General features: G+C 29.6%; 4 protein-coding genes across 7 annotated transcripts in view; 1 reads left to right on the forward strand and 3 right to left on the reverse strand.

The window, feature by feature from the left end:
• The window catches only part of LOC115034391, a 4,637-nt gene extending 3,976 nt beyond the window's left edge, over positions 1–661 (reverse strand). The window contains exons 1-3 of the mRNA XM_029491156.1: positions 467–661; positions 214–306; positions 5–143 (exon numbers count right to left, since the gene is read on the reverse strand). Of these exons, the coding sequence (XP_029347016.1) occupies positions 5–143; positions 214–306; positions 467–539 (305 nt within the window). The 5' untranslated portion in view covers positions 540–661. The remainder of the gene's footprint in view (positions 1–4; positions 144–213; positions 307–466) is intronic.
• Positions 662–6,177: 5,516 nt separating this feature from the next.
• Positions 6,178–8,465, reverse strand: Rpl37 (ribosomal protein L37). Its single transcript, NM_001135952.1, is given in 4 exon segments — positions 6,178–6,288; positions 7,914–7,998; positions 8,081–8,216; positions 8,386–8,465. Coding segments are annotated over 4 exon segments (276 nt in total). The 5' UTR covers positions 8,389–8,465; the 3' UTR covers positions 6,178–6,236.
• A 111-nt stretch (positions 8,466–8,576) lies between these two features.
• The window catches only part of bora (aurora borealis), an 18,364-nt gene continuing 7,988 nt past the window's right edge, over positions 8,577–18,952 (forward strand). The window contains exons 1-6 of one of the 2 annotated variants that reach the window (XM_008183872.3): positions 8,577–9,332; positions 9,408–9,541; positions 9,610–9,692; positions 9,769–9,875; positions 9,953–10,140; positions 11,702–11,921. In XM_008183872.3, coding sequence (XP_008182094.1) covers positions 8,920–9,332; positions 9,408–9,541; positions 9,610–9,692; positions 9,769–9,875; positions 9,953–10,140; positions 11,702–11,910 — 1,134 coding nt within the window. In that variant the 5' untranslated portion in view covers positions 8,577–8,919 and the 3' untranslated portion in view covers positions 11,911–11,921. 2 annotated transcript variants of the gene reach the window in all.
• The window catches only part of LOC100163653 (sorting nexin-30-like), a 31,217-nt gene continuing 24,612 nt past the window's right edge, over positions 12,348–18,952 (reverse strand). For 2 of the 3 annotated variants that reach the window (XM_003243823.4, XM_008183865.3), the window contains exons 2-10: positions 14,436–14,558; positions 14,214–14,351; positions 14,049–14,159; positions 13,823–13,987; positions 13,516–13,711; positions 13,291–13,454; positions 13,107–13,232; positions 12,801–13,049; positions 12,348–12,740 (exon numbers count right to left, since the gene is read on the reverse strand). In XM_003243823.4, coding sequence (XP_003243871.1) covers positions 12,693–12,740; positions 12,801–13,049; positions 13,107–13,232; positions 13,291–13,454; positions 13,516–13,711; positions 13,823–13,987; positions 14,049–14,159; positions 14,214–14,351; positions 14,436–14,531 — 1,293 coding nt within the window. In that variant the 5' untranslated portion in view covers positions 14,532–14,558 and the 3' untranslated portion in view covers positions 12,348–12,692. 3 annotated transcript variants of the gene reach the window in all.

Here is an 18,952-nt window from a genome sequence, read left to right on the forward strand (position 1 = left end):
ATACTTATCATATGTCCTCTGATCGCAAAAGCAGGCGGCAAAACATGGGTTCAATGCTGAATCAGTTTTAGAAAGACTATCAACTGGCTCGTAAACATTTCCGTTCAGATAACACTTGTTAATTGGTCTTGAAAACACTTTATCTATACAAAAATTAGATTTAAATATTACAATATTATTAATTTTACTTTATGATCTTGCATAACAATTTACCACAATCATATGCCACTGGACAAGAATTTGAATCATTACCGTAAATAGGTTTACATCCAATTTCAGTATACAGTTTTTTATTACTGACACAACCTTAAACAAAAAAAAATATGTAATAAATTATGTATGATAAATACCTACGATATGTTGTACTATTGTTAAAGGTAGGTATATTGTCTATTTATATATAGGTACATATAACTACATTAATACACAATATTCACTATTTCATAATTAATAATTTTTTTTTTACCATTTGTATAATTCAAGTACAAAAATATTAAACCAAGTTTTAAAAGAAATGTCTGAGTTTTAGTTTTAATCATTTTAATTGTAATATTGTGAAGTGTATTGCAGAACGTTAAAACTAACAGTATGATGGACCTATCACCTACGGGAGGTCTTATAGGTCTTACTAAGGTCTAATGTTCAAATGTTGTTTTCATATTATGTAGGTACTAAACCAGTTTTATACAAATGACCATGTACTCATTGAATGTCAAGTTATAAGTTACGAACATATTATTTATGCATAAAATTAAAAATGGGCGTGTATGGTATAATACAAGTAGATACCCGTCCCTACCTACGTATTATACACCTATATACAGGCTATAGTTATACATTTTGATATATATTGATGACATTTGAAATATGATACGTTGTATAGCCGTATACCCTAATACCTCTTACCTATATAGACATGCAGTTATATATTTTTAAATGATATGTGTAGTAAAATGTTAGTTTTAAAAATCCAATCAACATTACTCAGGCAGGTACCAAATAAAGTAAAAACGGTACCTATATATAGATAGGTATTATAGTTCATAATTTGACATACATCATTAAGTTATAAAGGTACCTACGAGAATAAATACAATTATTGTTATATAATTAGCAATTACTTGTTACTACCTACCAGCAAGCCCGGATTAAGGGAGTAGGTCCAGGGGGGCATGGCTCTCGGGCCTCAATAGTTAGTATTTATTTAGAGGCCTCAGATTTGTCCATTACTTTTTTCGTTTAGGCTAAAACAGTACAATATTACCTAAAAAAAAATCGATGATTATTTAGCGAGGAAGGAAGCTTGTAAATTATAATTTATAAATAATGTGATACATTATTCATTATTTATTGCTATGTACCTAATATCTATATATATTTACCTAAAATTAAATAATATATACATTATTTTGTTTTTTCGTACAGGGACCTCATTTAAAACTTTGGCCCCTGGGCCTCAAAATGTCTTAATCCGGGCTTGCCTACCAGTCTTGTTATGTCGGTAACCTACCTACTTGAGGTAAAGTAAGGACCTATTCAAATCCCTATTAAGTAGGTTTAGGTATTACTGTATTAGGTACCTACCTATAGGCGGTACATTAACACCGTGGAGTACCCAAGATTTTTCAATGGGGCAATGAGGATTTTGGGCGGTTGTAAACAAAGTAAATCAGAATTTAATATCCATTACCTTATACCAGGTCATTATTACTAATATTACTATATCCCGTAAGGCCGTAACCCAGTGGCGTATATATAATTTTGGTATGGGAAGTGGCATCAGAATAAAAATTTAAGTCTAGATACCTGCACATCAAAATAATAAATAGGTAATATAATACAAGCAACATGCTTATTAGTATAACATTTTATTTCAAAACCACAAACAATATTAAAGTATCAAGCCATGAGCGTCATTACTCATTTGAGATAGGTATGCTTATGCTGAAGCCCTCTAAGCCCTGATCGTCACTGCTCGCCTGCTCGCTTTAATACATACTTGGACAAAGTATTTAAAATAATTTCTTAAACAAAAAAATGAAAAATTTTCCAAGATATTACCTAATTAAAAAAATAAAATTTTAAATATTTTAAATTAAAGTTTAAAAATGTGGCTACCGTTAGCGAGACTAGGAATTATGACAGGTGGCTAAAAATTATTGTTTAGGAAGGTGTCTTAGCACCAGGAATTGAAACCGTTTTCAAAACCGGTATAAACCGTTTTAAAACCGAAACCGTAATCAAAAACGAAACCGAAAAAAATAGGATACTTGTATTAAAGTCAAAACCGAAACCGGAAAAAATGGGATACCGGTATTAAATTCAAAATCGAACCAGTAAAAATTGGAAACCGGCATTAAATTCAAATCCGAAATCTGAAAAAATTGGAAACCTTTTTTTTCTTCTTTAATTGACGCGTTTTTAAATACATAAATTCTATCACTACGCATAATTAATACTCATAATAAAATTGAGACCATAATTAATTTTGTTGGTGAGTGATGACCATTTCATTCTTCGCAAAATCATTAGTTGCTTTTATTAATAGTAATGATATAAATGATAGTTGCTAGCAAATACTATATATAACAATACCGGACAAACAATGATAATCAGAAGACACAGCCCCCTGAAAATACTTTAGAAACCGGTATACAAAACCGAAACCGAAATTAATTCAATCGGTTTCAAGCTCTGCTTAGCACCCCCAAGTCAATGTGACTTATACAGTTAACTGTTAAGTATGTGTATGCCCAACATTAAAATATAAAGACAAATAAAACAGATTTATAGTTACACAAAAATATGAAATGGTGTATGATTATTAATGAAAAAAAATTGGTCCAATTGATTTGTAGGTAGGTACCTAAGGAGATAAAAATATATGAAAGTATTTGCATTTGTAAATATTTAATTACTTTTTTACTGAATACCTATTAATAATATAATAACTATTCAGTATTTTAAATACTTTTCAAGAAAAGTATCTGTATGACTACCTATGCCAGGCACGTATACAAAAAAAAATTCGGGGAGGGGGGTTTGAACTTTGAACCCCCAAAACCACCTCTGTATACGTGCCTGGACTGGGACCTACACTTGAATACTTACTTTTAAAAGTACCTTTTATATTTGCAAGACTGCAGTAACTAGTTACTGAGTAACTTAGGTTACCATAGGTGCAACTAGATCTAAATAATTCTAGGAGGTGCTAAATTTATGTATAGCGTACATACTTATCTCGCTAAACCCCCCCCCCCTCTCTCCACAACACATGATCATATGTCATTAATAACAATTAACAAATTGTAGCATCCTAAATCCAACACTTACCAAGTAAATATTTGTCTGATTATTACGATTATAATATTTTACATTTTCACAAATTACAACCAAAATGGCAATATAACAAATACAAATAACATACGCGTTTGATATTGTTTAATAGTAGTATATAATACAATAAAACTAAAAGAGTAATATATATGTATTATTTTTAAACTATTTTTCTTGTTTTTGTGCTGTCGATAAGTACTTTTTCTAACACTGATTGTCTGATTCTGGTTTATGTTATAGCAACATCCCTTCCAATGTTTAAAACGAACAAGTCAGCAAACCGTTGCTGTAACATTAAACTTGTCCTTAGCCAATTTTAAAATATTTTCATGCTTGAAAAACTAAATAAATGATTATTATTCATTTAAATATTTAATTTTGTCAACATTTGAACTTTAAAAGCTTACAACAAAATCGTTCTATAATGTATTTTTATTATTTTTATACTGTTTTTATAACAATGTATAAAATTAATCCTGTATTAAATTTTCAAGATTTTCGACCAAAAAGTTAATATTTATAGAAAAAGAACTAAAAAGTACATTTACAGGTAATTTTTTTAGTATGAACTATGTTGGTAGGTAATAGGTATAACCGTATAGATGCGAAGTAACCCGTTGAGGAAGGGTGGGTAAAGCGTTAAGTGGCCACTGGACACACTAAGGTTCGATGATTTTTTCACACTTCTTTAATCAAAAAAGTTATAAAAGAAAATACCAATATTAATTAACTATATAAGCTCTTAAAAGTTAAATTTAATAATTAATATGCAACATTATTTTTTCAAATTTGTCTTATCTATTATGTAAATTATCGGTATAAAAAAAAACTACAAAATGGCCAGTCCCTACTCCCTTTAAAAATATTATTTGGTCTACAGATTCACTCAAATTACCAATATCTTAATTCTTAGTATCTTACAAATATTACAATTATTAGGTATAATATTAATTTACTAAAACTAGTTTGGAATTTGGATAATATTTAATTACGCGTGAATATTAAAATCTTTGTCGGCAAAGTGGCCACTTGGAAACTATTCAACTTATTGAGCAGCCATTTAGCCTGAAACGACGCCATAAAAAAAATATATGCCCTAGGTCAGGACCACAGGGGCAAACTAATAACCACACAAAAAATTTCAAAAATCCACATACAGGTGCTCAAATAATTGAGTATTTAGAGAGTAGACACGTAAAAGTAAAATGTAATAGTTTAAATGTTTATGTATCTAAGATACGTATTAAAATATAAACTTATGAGGAACCTTGTAATACATTTTCAAGGTTTCTGATCCAGTGAAAAGTTTAAACAATTATAGAAACAACATGAAAATTCCAAATCACTATAAATAGCTCAAAATTTTCAAAAAAAATATATTATGTACCAATAGAAAATGATTTAAATAACGTTTAACTTAAACTGTATAGTTAAACCAAAAAAAGAAATCGGCTTTGCCAAAAATCCGTCTTTCCTTAATTTTTTTTGAGGGTTTTGATAACTTGGAATATGCTATGCGTTTGACCCTGTAAATTACCAACTAGATTCACCTTCTTATTAGAAAATCGAAGCGATTTTACGGCCCCAAAAGGAGATACAATTCCAAAATCAGATACTTTTTAATTGGCATACACATCATCAGTACCTTGAGAATATTATTGCTTTTGTGTAAAAATAACTTACACGACAGAACTTACCAGTGTAGGAAGAAAATTATAAATTGTAAATTTTTTTTTACATATTGTATTAAGTAGAACTGTAATATTTTGTCCATATTTAATTTACATTCCTATACAAAAACTGTTTTAAGACCCCTATAATATTCCTGTAAGCCAAATTAAGAACCGTAGTAGATGGAATTCCGTATTACTACACAGCAGGTGTACAGATGGTTGACATACAGATTACAGGTTTTCAAACCAATACTGAGTATCTTCATACAGTACAGGTTGTTATTTGTGTGTAATACACAATATTATAATTTGTTGATTGGCACATAAGACATAACACTAGTGGCGGCGCCAGAATCATTTGGGGGATGCTAAAATGTTGACTTGAATTATAAAACAATAGTGGTGATAGGCACTCAAGCAAGGGGGGTTCAAACCCCCCCTCAATTACATAAATTTTCTTTTGCACTTGTCATGTAACCTTAGTAAAACAAAAATTTGTATACATGTATTAACAGTATTTTTTTTCTAATAATCTATTGAACACTTTTTATACACTTAAAAATTAATGTAAATATAATACTAATACTATGTACTACTAATTGATGGCATATCCATGTTATACATTTCTTTTTTCGTAACTCCCTTGAAGAAACTCGAGTGGCGTGTCTCTTTCCTAGCCCAAAACTCAGCAAATCATCAGTTTTAATTGTAGTATAAGTATTATAAAACATCACTACAAATATTTATAACTGACAATAAATATTATATTGTAATACCAATTAAAATATACAACTCACGCAATTAGCATTCTCTTTTATAAAAGTATTTACTTATTACTTATTATTTTAGTATCCAGACATGGGTAAATACATGACGTTACATATGAGGCTTGAATGCATAGACATCATACATTAAGACTCAATATTTTTACATTTTAATAAATCATGAAATCATTTTCAATAACTGAATACGAGATATGTTTAACTTAAAGTTTGGGGTGGGCTCCGAAGCCGCCACTGCCAATCACTAATTCAATGCAATATAATAATCTATAACAATTATACATTTTCAAAACTAAATGGTAAGTGTACCAACCATATAAAATCTTACTTTACTGAATATAGTATATTGAAACAGCCAAACTCTTAAAGAAATAAACACAAAAACAATATTTACAAAGTCATTTGTATATTTTTTAATGGTCTTTCAATTTAACAGAAAACATGATTAACTCTGTCTAGTTCTGGGCTTAGCTTGGGTTCCTTCACGGAAACCGTTCCTGAAAAAGTAAATAATAATTAATGTTAATACATTTAAGAGTTTGAATTGTACTTATTATTCAAATTAAGTTGGTGCTCAGAGAGGGCAAGTAATACCCATTTTAAATTCAGTCGTATTAGCGTATATTAATAAAATTTAACATCATCGCACAGATCTTTATTCTAACATTGTTTTGAATATTATATTATACTTTTGTTATCAGTCGATAACATAGGTACACCAATATATAACATACAAATAAATTATGATACATTAATAACACAAATTAAACTTAATACAAGAATTTATTAAAAAAAACCACAATAACAAGTTAGAAATTTGAAAGCACGGGAAATATTTTTTTAAAACCATTTAAATCACAGTTTCATTATGTATGATTTTTGTTAAAACTACAATTTCGAGTAGTTAGCTTGTAAAACAAATTCAATTGGCAAATTCTTAAAATTAGTAAGTAAGAGTAATAAAAAACAATATAAAATACTAGAGCATGTTGTGCTCAGAGAGGGCAAGTAATACCCATTTTAAATTCAGTCGTATTAGCGTATATTAATAAAATTTAACATCATCGCACAAATTTATATATCATTGTTATGAATGTTACATACATAATTATTAATGTATGACATGCAAATACATTAGAACCTAATCGATGTCATGAATAATATACTTTAAATCTACTTCAATAAAATGTATTACATTTAGAACATAATATCAAGTTAGAAATCATAAAGCACAATAAAAAATGATTTTAATGACAATATTTCTATTTTAAAATTAAAATATAGTGAAGTTAGCTTGTAAAACAAAACACTTAAATCAACCAATTGGCCAATTCTTGGAACTAGTGAAAGAACTACTGTACCATTTAAAATAATAGTAAATGTTTTGTTATAATTTAAATCTATTTGAATGTAATATTGTTTAAAGAACCTAGACATCAATTGGGTTGTTTGGTAAAAGTTTGTTCAATTACAAGGATATATAAGACATAACACTGAAAACACTTTCAGAAACACTACGATGGAAATATTAATACATTGAAATAGTTGATTAATAATAGCAGCTATCAAAGAAAATGCTAACCCTCAAAATAACCAAATATTAATTAGAAAAAGAATAATTTACTAAATGTTAATAAATTTTTAAAGGAACTACTTCAATTTCAATGGTTAGTCAGTTTAATCATCAGTATGAATAGCTCAAATTTAAAAAAATGCATGTGGTAATATGTTATGTAAATATACATAAATAGACAATACTAACATAGACTATTATAATGGATTAATATTAAATGGTAATTAAAAAGTAATACTCAGAGAGGGCAAGTACTACCCATTTTAAATACAGTCGTATTAGCGTATATTAATTAAGATTTACATCATCGCAAAACTTTTACACATTTATTGAATGTTTTCCAATTTGTGTTACTAATACCTACATCATTACAATACTCAGTGAGGGCAAGAAGTACCCATGTTAAAAATAGTCGTATTAGCGTATATTATTGATTTTTCTTCGTCATATGCATGTAATGATTTTACAGTTAACGATTTGATTAATAAAAACTGAGTGTATCTTTGAAGCGATACTAATAAAAGTAGAAAATATTAAGACAAGACTCACCTAAATTTCCTGCGAACAATCTTCAGATGTCTGAGTCGGCCAGTTCCGGTGGTCTTCCTACGTTGAGCTTTGACGCTCCAATTGTCTGAAAAAAATTAATGCAACATTAACGAAACAACATAAATATGAGTGTGATGACGAGATCACCGCCTGTTCAGTGTACTTACAATGACGGAGCTTCTTGCTCGGGTATCCACACTGGGCGCACTTGGACTTTTGTATGTGATACGATGACCGTCCACAACGACGACACAGAGTGTGCGTCTTATTGTGACGTTTACCAAAACTCGAAGTACCTTTCGTCTAGAAACACAACAAAATTATCAACTACTGATCTGCGGAACCCGGTATCGAAATCTGACGATCGCAATTGACGGGCCGTCTACCGAACGCCAGAAGGACGGGCTACAAGTCAACGTAAAGGATCGCTCGAATAAAAGCGGATGCAAATATAATAAAAACTTCGACTTACCATTATTCCGAGGACGTGATCCCAAAATGACAACAACAACCAACCACTACAACTGGTCGGGCAAATGGACGAGTTAACCTAAAATACGATTTTGGTGGGAGGTCTCAGATAAACCCATTGACTGAGTAATACAGTGTGACCGGTCGTTAGATGACAAATCAACCGAATGTATAAGCTCCTTGAAAAAATTCACACAGGTGTTCTAAGGTGTGAGTCTCCTTGGATAATGGAATAATGGATATCTGACAGTCGGAACAACCGTTAAAATTAATACTTTTGAGTTTTTACAAAATGTAGTATGTACAACGGTCAACGACATTTGATAATTATTAATTTAACCTAATATGCTTTGTTTTAAAATTATTCCAAATTTCTAAATTGTATTTTTATTTATTTGTTTATTGTGCACTTGTCCATTGTTACTTATTATTGTTGCTGTTAATTTATTATAGTTATTAGTTATGTCTTATTTCGAGTTGTGTTGAAGTGTATAATATATGTACAAAATATCGACGACCTGTTTTTATTGTAATTATGGCAATTTGCGAAGAAGTAGAATACATGGACGTGTCGTTAAATTCGGAAAAAAATGAAACAACATCATTTGGGAAAAAGTTTCATGTTAACCGCACTCCAACTCCTTTAAAACCATCACGTCACTGGTGCATGTCTACAGAACTCTTGCGTTCGCAATACAAAACTAACAACGTCCGCAAAACAAAAGTTTATAATCCTTTTAATGACAACTTAATGCAACGATTAGGTGAGACAACAATCAGCCCTACGGTATTTGCTAATGCAAAAAGTCCAGGGCAAGAAGTAGAGTTTGGATGGAATATTGACGATGTCTCCAAACTTTACCCAGTGCACATAGAAGATGAACACATAGTCGACGATGATCAAGTTGATGATGAAACAGAATCAAAGTTACAAGAGACTATAGACAAGTAATTAATAATCCATTTGATAGGTAGTTATTAGCTTAGCCAATAATTATATTTCGTTATTCATTATTTATATAGATATTTTTATACAACACATAAAGTTCCTAGCCCTTGGAATAATCAAGTTATTGATTGGGAAGCTCATAAAAATTCATCGTCTACACCCATATCAAATAAACAAAACCAGAAATCTGTATCATATACCCGCGAAGGTACTTTTGTTTAACTTGACTAAAATTAACCTAAAATCATTATACATCTTATTTTAAATATTTTTCAGTTTCAACACAAACAAATTTAAGTTTTCCTTCCATATTACCTGATCATGTTGAAGAAATACTAAAACCTTACTTCTTGAATTCAGTAAAATAATTTTTCTTTGTGTACCTACCTACTTAATACATCATTTTTTAATATCTTTTTTTCCCAATTTTGTTAGACTCAAAATTGTGAAGAAGAAGCAAGTCCTACAAAAGATAACTCAAATTTACGTCGCAAATTATTTTTTATGAATGATAATGATGACCCAATTTCTCCAGTAGAAATGTAAGTAAATGTATTGAACAAAAACAAATTATTTGTACACTTTTTAAAAAAAAAAAAATTTAATTTATTTGTTACAGACGCAAAAATAGAAATCAGTCATTTAGCCCATTAACAAAGTGTTTTATCAAAACCACTAATTCAAAAGGTCCAGTACTTGGAAATCATTTAGGTGTACAAGAACTACCTATAGACTGTCACATTCCTATTGATGTTTCTCCAATAATAAATAAAAACGATAGAGAAAATACTCCACCCAATAATAAAAGTAAGAAATTCAAACCATGTTTTCACATTTCGTTTTTAACAATATTGTAGTCTTTTTTGAAATATTTTATGTCTTATGTAACTTTTATACAAATAATTATTAGTGATTGGTCAACCTTTAATTATTGATATCAAATCGACCTTTACATTTTTTTTTTCTAAAAGAACCGAGGAAAATGATATGCAACCAAATACATAATTCTGATGTTAAATGTTTATGACATAATTTGGCATGCACAGAATCGGCACATTCTCTCACTAAACAGAGTATATGTGTTTTTATAATGATTAAACATAGAATGGTTGCCCGACGGGCTATGTCATAAGCGATAACACATGGCAATTGAAATTGCTCGCAGAATTAGCTGCTATTAACTGAATAAGAATGCTCTAACATATTTTATGAATTGCGATTACTTTATAAATATAGTACATAAATATTCCACTGCTGGATCTATGAGTGCTACAGAATTGTTTAATCAATTTGTCATAACCAGTTATGAAGACAACAATTCCATGCTCGTTGGGCAACAATTATATCTTTAATCAAAGTTTTTATCCAAAATAGTTTTCATTTTATGGTAAATACAACAATATTGATAGAAACCAATGTACTTACCTATCCTATAATTTTTCCTCACTATTTAAAACACACTTACGTTTACAATTTTTATAAATAAGTGCTGGTAGAGTAATGAGTCAAACTGAGTTCAAATTGAGTACTTTAAATTATAGTAGCCAGAAATTCTGGCCAAACAAATATTTTTAAACGAGACCAGATGTTAAATAGTTTGGTTCAAATTTTTTTCAGACAACATTAGAAGTTGGATTCTTGGTTGAGATTCAAATAAATTGACCCATTACTAATAATTATACATATTATCAAATTATTGTGGACTTGTTAAATGTTGTAAAATTTAAATGATAAAAATGTTTAACTGTATAAGTGTTTTGAAAATAGAATTATTTGGGTTATATGCATTTCTGATGTTAAGAGTTTTTAAGGATGTTACAGGTTTTGGTTAATTCGGGTGCAAGGCCCTGATAATAATCATCCACTAGGTCTGCTAAAATATTTACAAGATTTTGTTTGTCAAAAATCCAAACTGATGAAAATAGTTATTATTTAATATTTACATAATTTTTTAGTTAGTATTAAATACCCCAGTTCCATGATATTAATAAAGTCGCATATTAAATCATTGTGTGCATGTACACCTACCAACTGCCTTTGTGCAATTTATAAATTAAACCATGTATGCCTGCATACAAAGATTCTTGGTGAATGTTACAGTGAAACTTCCGTTTAACGAAACCAAATACATTTAATTCTATATAATGAAAATCTTTACTACAAAGTTTTGTTTCCCGTGAGACTTCGTAATATGGAAGTTTTACCATTTTTAATAATAGTTAATACATTTATTAACTATTATACCATAAAAAAGTTAGATTAAATTTAAAGATTTTAATAAAAAAAAACTGAACTATTGTTAACTATATACAAATATGACTGTATTAAATATAATCAGTTATTATTATTTTTTTTTTTTCCTGTATAGATAAAGATTTTATTTTTTTGACTCCGGTATCAACAATGTCAATGCCAAAACGACGACGCACTGAGAAGAGTAGTTTGATGATGGAAAGTAGCTCAGATACTGGTTACCAAACTATGACTATGAGCATTAAGGAAATGTCTAGTATGGCACCATTTGGACATAGTTCCAAAAATACAATGTTTACTGCATCTACACCCACAGAACGATGATTCTGAATATGGTATACATTTTTTTTTTTTATAGCTTTTAAACATTAACTACAGGTACATTTTTACATTTTTGTAATCAGGAGAACCAACTTAAAATCAATTGTTGGTTTGATTAAATACCTATCCTCTAATGATAAACATAACTGTGGTGATTTTAGTAACCATTTAAACAAAAATTGTAAACCTGTATTTTTTTTATATAATTTAAACAAGTTTACAAAAAAACGCGCTATTATAGGCAATTGATTTACTAGGTTTTACATAGACCAAAAATAATATGTCATATATTTAACATAAATTAAATACTAATTAATTGTACTATATGTTACTTTGCAAATGTTTTAATTTTTCTTCGTGTGATACTGTAGGTAGAAATGTTATCATTTGTTAGAACCGAACATAATATACTTCACTAGTTATTTGTAATGCAATTAGTGTAATTTTTATATTAAAACAAATTTTTTTTATTTTAAGAAATAAACGTTTTTAATTCATATATTATACTATGTTTAAAATTACATTAAACAATAAAAATATATTTATATTATAGTTTGGTATAGTGAATAACTTAAAAGACATGGAATGATTATGTTTCAAAAATATAATGAGTGGTAATAAAACAACAAAATAATATATATTATACTTCCTAGTCACATTGAAATTTTTACATTGGACCAATAATATTCTAGGGATAATATTCAATCAATTTTATCACAAAATAAGAAAATATACCTTGTATATGTTTTATTTTTGTGGTTTACTAAAAGATTAAGCTCAGTATTTTATTCCGACGCCATGCGTTTGAAGACTAAATCCCAAGACGCAGCACACTGCAACACAATTAATCAGTAACAATAAAGATACAATATCAAGGTTTCACTAATACTCACATGTTGATAATACTGTATATGGCTTTCGGCTAAGGCAGTTAGCATGCTTTTGAAGTCTGCTTTTTTTTGGCACTTCCATAACCCATACTCTTGCCTGAACACATCGCTACAGACATCCAACCGTTCTTGATTAGCTTCGACAGCTGACACTAATTTTGGGATAACTTGACTCATCTTTTCTATTTTTTCCTCTTTATCCATTTCTGACTTCGTCCAGAATGACATTAATGACTTTTCATCATTGGTTACCTGATATATAGTCTAGAGTTACAATCCATCACTAAAATATATTAAGACACAATATACCTTATCTTTGTCAGCCTTTTTCTTCTCCAAATCCATAAGAGACTGTTCATACTGTATTTGAAGTGCATCTCTTTTACCTAGTGTTTCTCTGACACATTCTATATAGCTAACATAATCCTTCAGTGGCTATCAAAACAACTTATTAGAAATATTGTAAACTAATATTTTCGTTTTATTTAATTACCTGTGCCCAGTCACTTATAAAATTAGATATTAAATTATGACGTAAAGCCGAACTATTTGCAGTGATAGTATGGCCAATGCGGGATAGTGCAACAGAGACAGATTGTTCATTAGAAGACCATTCAATAAATGCTGCTCCAAGTTGGTGAGATTCCACACACAGTTCTAAAAATAAGAAAATTATTTAAAAATATTTTTAATTATACATTTATAACACAAAACAAACCTTTTCTCTCTTTGTGGATTCTCTGAGCTACTTTTTCTAACATGGCTAACTTCTCAGATAGGCCATGGAGATGATTTCTGATGGGATCAAACTCAAAATCTACCTGTCTTGAATTATATGACACAGAAATGGTATTTAGACTGTTTGACATGCGTCTTAGTAGTCCTGTTCCACGTTTTTTATATGTAGTGAATTCCTAAAATCAAAATAATAAAATAAATCTTGTCAACTGTTTTAAATTTAATTCATAACACTGAATCAGAGCATTTTTAGATCATTATTTTATATTATTATATAGAGTACATACTGTAGCATTTGCAGTCAAGAAAACTCTTAGATGTTTATCTTCTGTGAGAATAGGATGGCAAACTAAACGTGACAGAAATCGTTCCAACAATGCCATACGGCAAGTGACAAATTCTTTTGAATACCTGTCTAACTGACCAAGAATTGTGTGTTTTGCTGGTAAAGGCTGTAAATAAAAACAATGTTAAAACAAATAACCAATGTTTTTGAAAAAACATAACACTCACGGGCACTATTCGATCAGGATATTCAACAGCAATGTTTTGTCTCAGCCACACAAAATCATTGTAACGCCGGCGAATAACATACTCTTTGTGTGGATAATCTGTTCTATCCGCCTATAACAAACTAGGTCAAATACTTCAAACCAATATGAGAGTAGCTAACTTTACCTTAGTAGATACTCTATATGTGATGTAAGTCTCCAATGGTTCAACAATCTTTTGTGGATTGTCAACTCGTACTTGAATATCACGTCGAAAGTCTAATTTGAGTTGAAAGTCATTGGTGTTTGTTGGAAATGACACTAACTGAAAATCATAGTTTCAAATTAATAACTATCAGGGTATAATATAAGAAGTATTTAGGTTGAAAATCTTTTAAAATATATTTACCGTAGACGCATCGTTTAGAAGGGTCTGAGGCATTGGAGTAACGCCTTTTTCTTCGACAGACACTTCAAGTACCGCCGAATTCTGGTCAGTCATCATTTCATCTGGTTCAGAACTATCGGACAGCTGAAATTCGTGTTTTTATTTACAATCATCGTTCGTTTTAATGGAGAATATATAATAATAACAATAAATAAAACGTTTAGCGTTCCCGAGGCCAGAGTAAGTATATTTCAAAAAAACCGTCCGACTTTACATGTTTTATCATTATCATTTTGACATTTTCCCAAGTATTTACATGCAATTTAAACATAACCTTGAAAGTGTTATTAACGTGACATTATCAATCCGCTTAATTATTGATAACTCTCAACCCCCCACTTGAAAACTACTCGCGGGACGGAGATTTGCTATTCGGAAATGACTACATTATACTCTATAAAGTATTTAAGTATATTATCTTATCCCGTGGAAATAACTATAAGTTATGACTATATTACGAGAACCGGACGTCGAAAAACCAAATAAAATTAAAAATAATAAATATTATAAATTATAATGTACTAAAAAAAATGTACACCCATTACCCGTAAAAATTAACAATACTATCACGAATCGTTTAGGTATTTATTTTGATTTTTTTCCAATAATTATTGTCTTGGTAAGGGCTTAGGCGTAGTACGAGGGCGCGCTTGTGTATAATAATTGTACTGCTGTTGTGTGCCTAGTGTGTATGTTACATTTAACAACTCGCAAGTAAACAAATATTATACATTTGTCATTTATACTAATTAAAAAATAAAAATGTAAGATAAAACATTGTTCGATGATTATATCGCAACTGAAATAAGTAATAGCGCGTGGAAACTAGCTATAGCCAGTCGTCACCGCAGCTGTAATAATATTGTTCTGTATTATGATGATGACGTATTGTCGTATACTACGATAGTTATTATTATTATAGTATTTAAAAACAAAATCCGGTCATCGCAATTCATCATTCATTGGCAATAAAATGTAAATAGTAATTATATTTAAAATTGTTTAATCAATGTTCAATGGCGAATGATGATAATATTTATGATGAATTCCAGAACTATTGAAAGTTTAAACATCTATATTCTACGTCTTGTGGACAAACCGTTTACGATTTCCATTCATTACCTACCCGCAATAATTGGCAAATGGCAATCATGAAGTGATTGCACGATTTTGGTACAAATGTACAATTTACTGATAACAATATATCATAGGTACTTTTTTTTTATACATTACAACTACCTATATAGCACGACAAAAAAATGTTATTTATAAAAAAGTAGTTGATTTAATTATTTTTTTATTATTTTATTACAATTTGATCCTGAACAGTGTTGTACGAATACGATTTATAGAAATAGATGGATTTTGTTTCAAACAAATGTATAAATTTACCTCAATGGTTTTATTAATATCTTTTTTTATATGAATATATGATACAAGAAATATATGGATTATAACAATGGGCGTAGGCACCCCCCCCCCCCTGTGTTTTATAAGATAAATGTATATTTTACCATTGATTTCTGATTCTAATTGTGCCTTTATAACTTCCAATGTATAGATTATAGGCATGGGCGTAACTACTGTCAACTAACTTGAATTTTGATGATATACTGCATGGTCTGTACTTCTATAGAATATATAGGTTTTGTACACCGACGTACTGAGTTGAGGTACCCAAGGACTGCTACACATCTACGAATTAGAACTCAAGTTATTCTATATAATTATGCACAAAGCACAACCATACAAAATTGATTACACCCTCAGAAACATGCGAAAAAAAATATTTTCCAATATCACTGGGCATGCTCAGTGTTAAGAGGCTGTCAGCGCACTATTCGTTTTCTCTCCCTGGCCAACGCGCAACATAGACAAAACGCATTTACGCCAAATCATTTTTTCTATGCGTTCAAGTAATCTTAGAGTAAAGTCACCTATTACAAAAAAGATAGAGAATAATATTTTTTAAGGGATGACATATCGATTTTATATTTTATTATTATTTGACTTTGTATTCGACTTTCAAAATAAATAAAAAAAATGTCGTAAATTTAAATTACGTTTAAATTGTTTTGAGACAATATTTAGCAAATCGATATGTCATTCCCTCAAAAGTATTATTCTCTCTTTTTGTCATGGGTGACTTTAGTCTAAGATTACTTAAACACATAGAAAAAATTATTTTGCGTAAATGCATTTTATGTATGTTGCGTGTGAGCCAGAGAGAGAAAACAAATAGTGCGCTGACAGCATCTTAAGAGGACGTCACACCAACATGTGTTGTCTTTGTCTTACACACGTACGACATAGACAAAACGCATTTACGCAGTCTGAGTAGAACTCGCTCAATTTTGGTTCTAGAGTAAAAATACCTATTATAAAATTGAATTTTGACAATATTTCTGAGAGCAAGGCGTTGCGTTTTCTTTAAAAATTTAAATTTTTATGAGTTAAAGGTAGGTATTTTAAAAATGTTGAAATTTTTTCTATTTCTAAACGATATTATGAACGTTATATTGGGTATACAATGGAAAAAACTCAACGACTTGCCCTCAGAAATATTGTCCCAATTCAATTTTATAATAGGTATTTTTACTCTAAAATGAAAACTGAGCGGGTTTTACTCAGACTGCGTAAACGCGTTTTGTCTATGTCATACGCGTGTAAGACGGAGATAACTCATGCGGATTTGACGTCCTCTTAAAGTGCAATCGCCCCGCGAGCTCACACGCAACTATAGTCTATGATTTAATAAAATCAAAATAGATTTATAAATTATAAATAAATATAAAAGAAGTGAATACTGAATAGTGATTATAACAGTTTACGATGTTCGATTAATCGAAAGATGAGTCATGACTTTTCATGAGTGTAATGTTGAAAATTGCTTTTATATTAACAACTAAAATATAAAATATAATTTTCAAATTTTATAGAATTTCGGAAAATTTTAAAAACCGCACAGGGCCTTTTAATATATATATATATTATATAATATGTAAGTACTAAACACAATACTATAACTATACTAAACACAGAGTGTCCCCCGAGGATTTACCCATTGCGATATCTCCTGGGATAATAAATATATCATAAATTTGTACTTATACTAATCTATTACCAATTATGGCCATTAAACTACGATAAATGATTAATTTTTCGTGTTTCAATAAACCTAACAGAATAAAATTACTATATAATCTTTACATTAAACATTTCAAATTTACAGTTAATTATAAACGTGAAATGGAAATAATAGAGCCACCGAATATCATAATTCACAATAATAGTTTAAGCATCAAACGTGTAAATGTGCAATACACAATAATATATAGTATAATGTGTGGCAATATACATTGCTAATCATTAACAATTTACATTCAGTAGGATCATGTGTATACATAATATTATGTAGTATTGGGTAAGTAGATACTATATGTAGTACGTACTACGCAGTACGCCTGGATCAACACATAAAATATAGGTTTAATAGGTAATAAATTTACACTTTTGAAATTATATCAGTATACCTGACTACCTGGACCTGACCAGGCTGACCGGCTAGTTACCAATATATGTTGCGTGTTAAATAGCACACACGAGTAGGTACACGACTATATATTACTTAGGTACTTAAAAAATATTAGTGACTGCTACCATTGATTATAAATACTTACTATTATCAATGCTACTACTGTATAACTACCTATATTGTCTTTCGAATACCCAAGAGTACCTAAACAAATAATTTGCCAATATTTTAATTGCAAATTTACGTTAAATTATAATATATGGGTTAGCTTATCATTTGGTATACGCGGGGCTGGGTAAATGTTGTTCACTTACGTAAATGCAACAAATTCACTTTTACAAATGCGGTACGTTTAATTGAAGTATATTTTTATGTGTAGGTGCGATTACGCATATACATGGCTATACGATTAATACGAAGAGAGAAAGGCAAGATATTGGTAGATAGTTATTGGTAATCTTCCAAAAAAATTTACAAAACCCATCAATACAGTGAAACAATTATGATAATATTATTTATAAACTGCAGTTGAAGGAGATGTCTGACAAGTGTTTTTTTCTTTTAAGGTGTGTTCACAAGTCAATAATTTTATTGTACCTAAATAATCTATAATGTATTCGTTATTATATTATATTATAATATAATGACCCCTCCCCCACTGTCATATAAACGATTAGAATTCATATAAGAACAGCAAACTAATAGACAATAGTAAAATCAAAATAGATAGGTACCTACCTAATTAATTCACTGCAAATAAAATAATCGATTCATTTTAAATTAATATTCTCGTAGGTACTTATGTATATTTTAGGTATTTATTCAGTACCTAATTAGAGAAAATTATAAATTTACAATATTTATATTTCAACATTTAAAAATATTATAGGTAGATATCAAAAAACCAGTGATGGAAAACGTTATTAACGGGAAAAAAACGCAA

Source organism: Acyrthosiphon pisum, chromosome A3 (assembly GCF_005508785.2).
Source record: "Acyrthosiphon pisum isolate AL4f chromosome A3, pea_aphid_22Mar2018_4r6ur, whole genome shotgun sequence".
NCBI lineage: Eukaryota > Metazoa > Arthropoda > Insecta > Hemiptera > Aphididae > Acyrthosiphon > Acyrthosiphon pisum.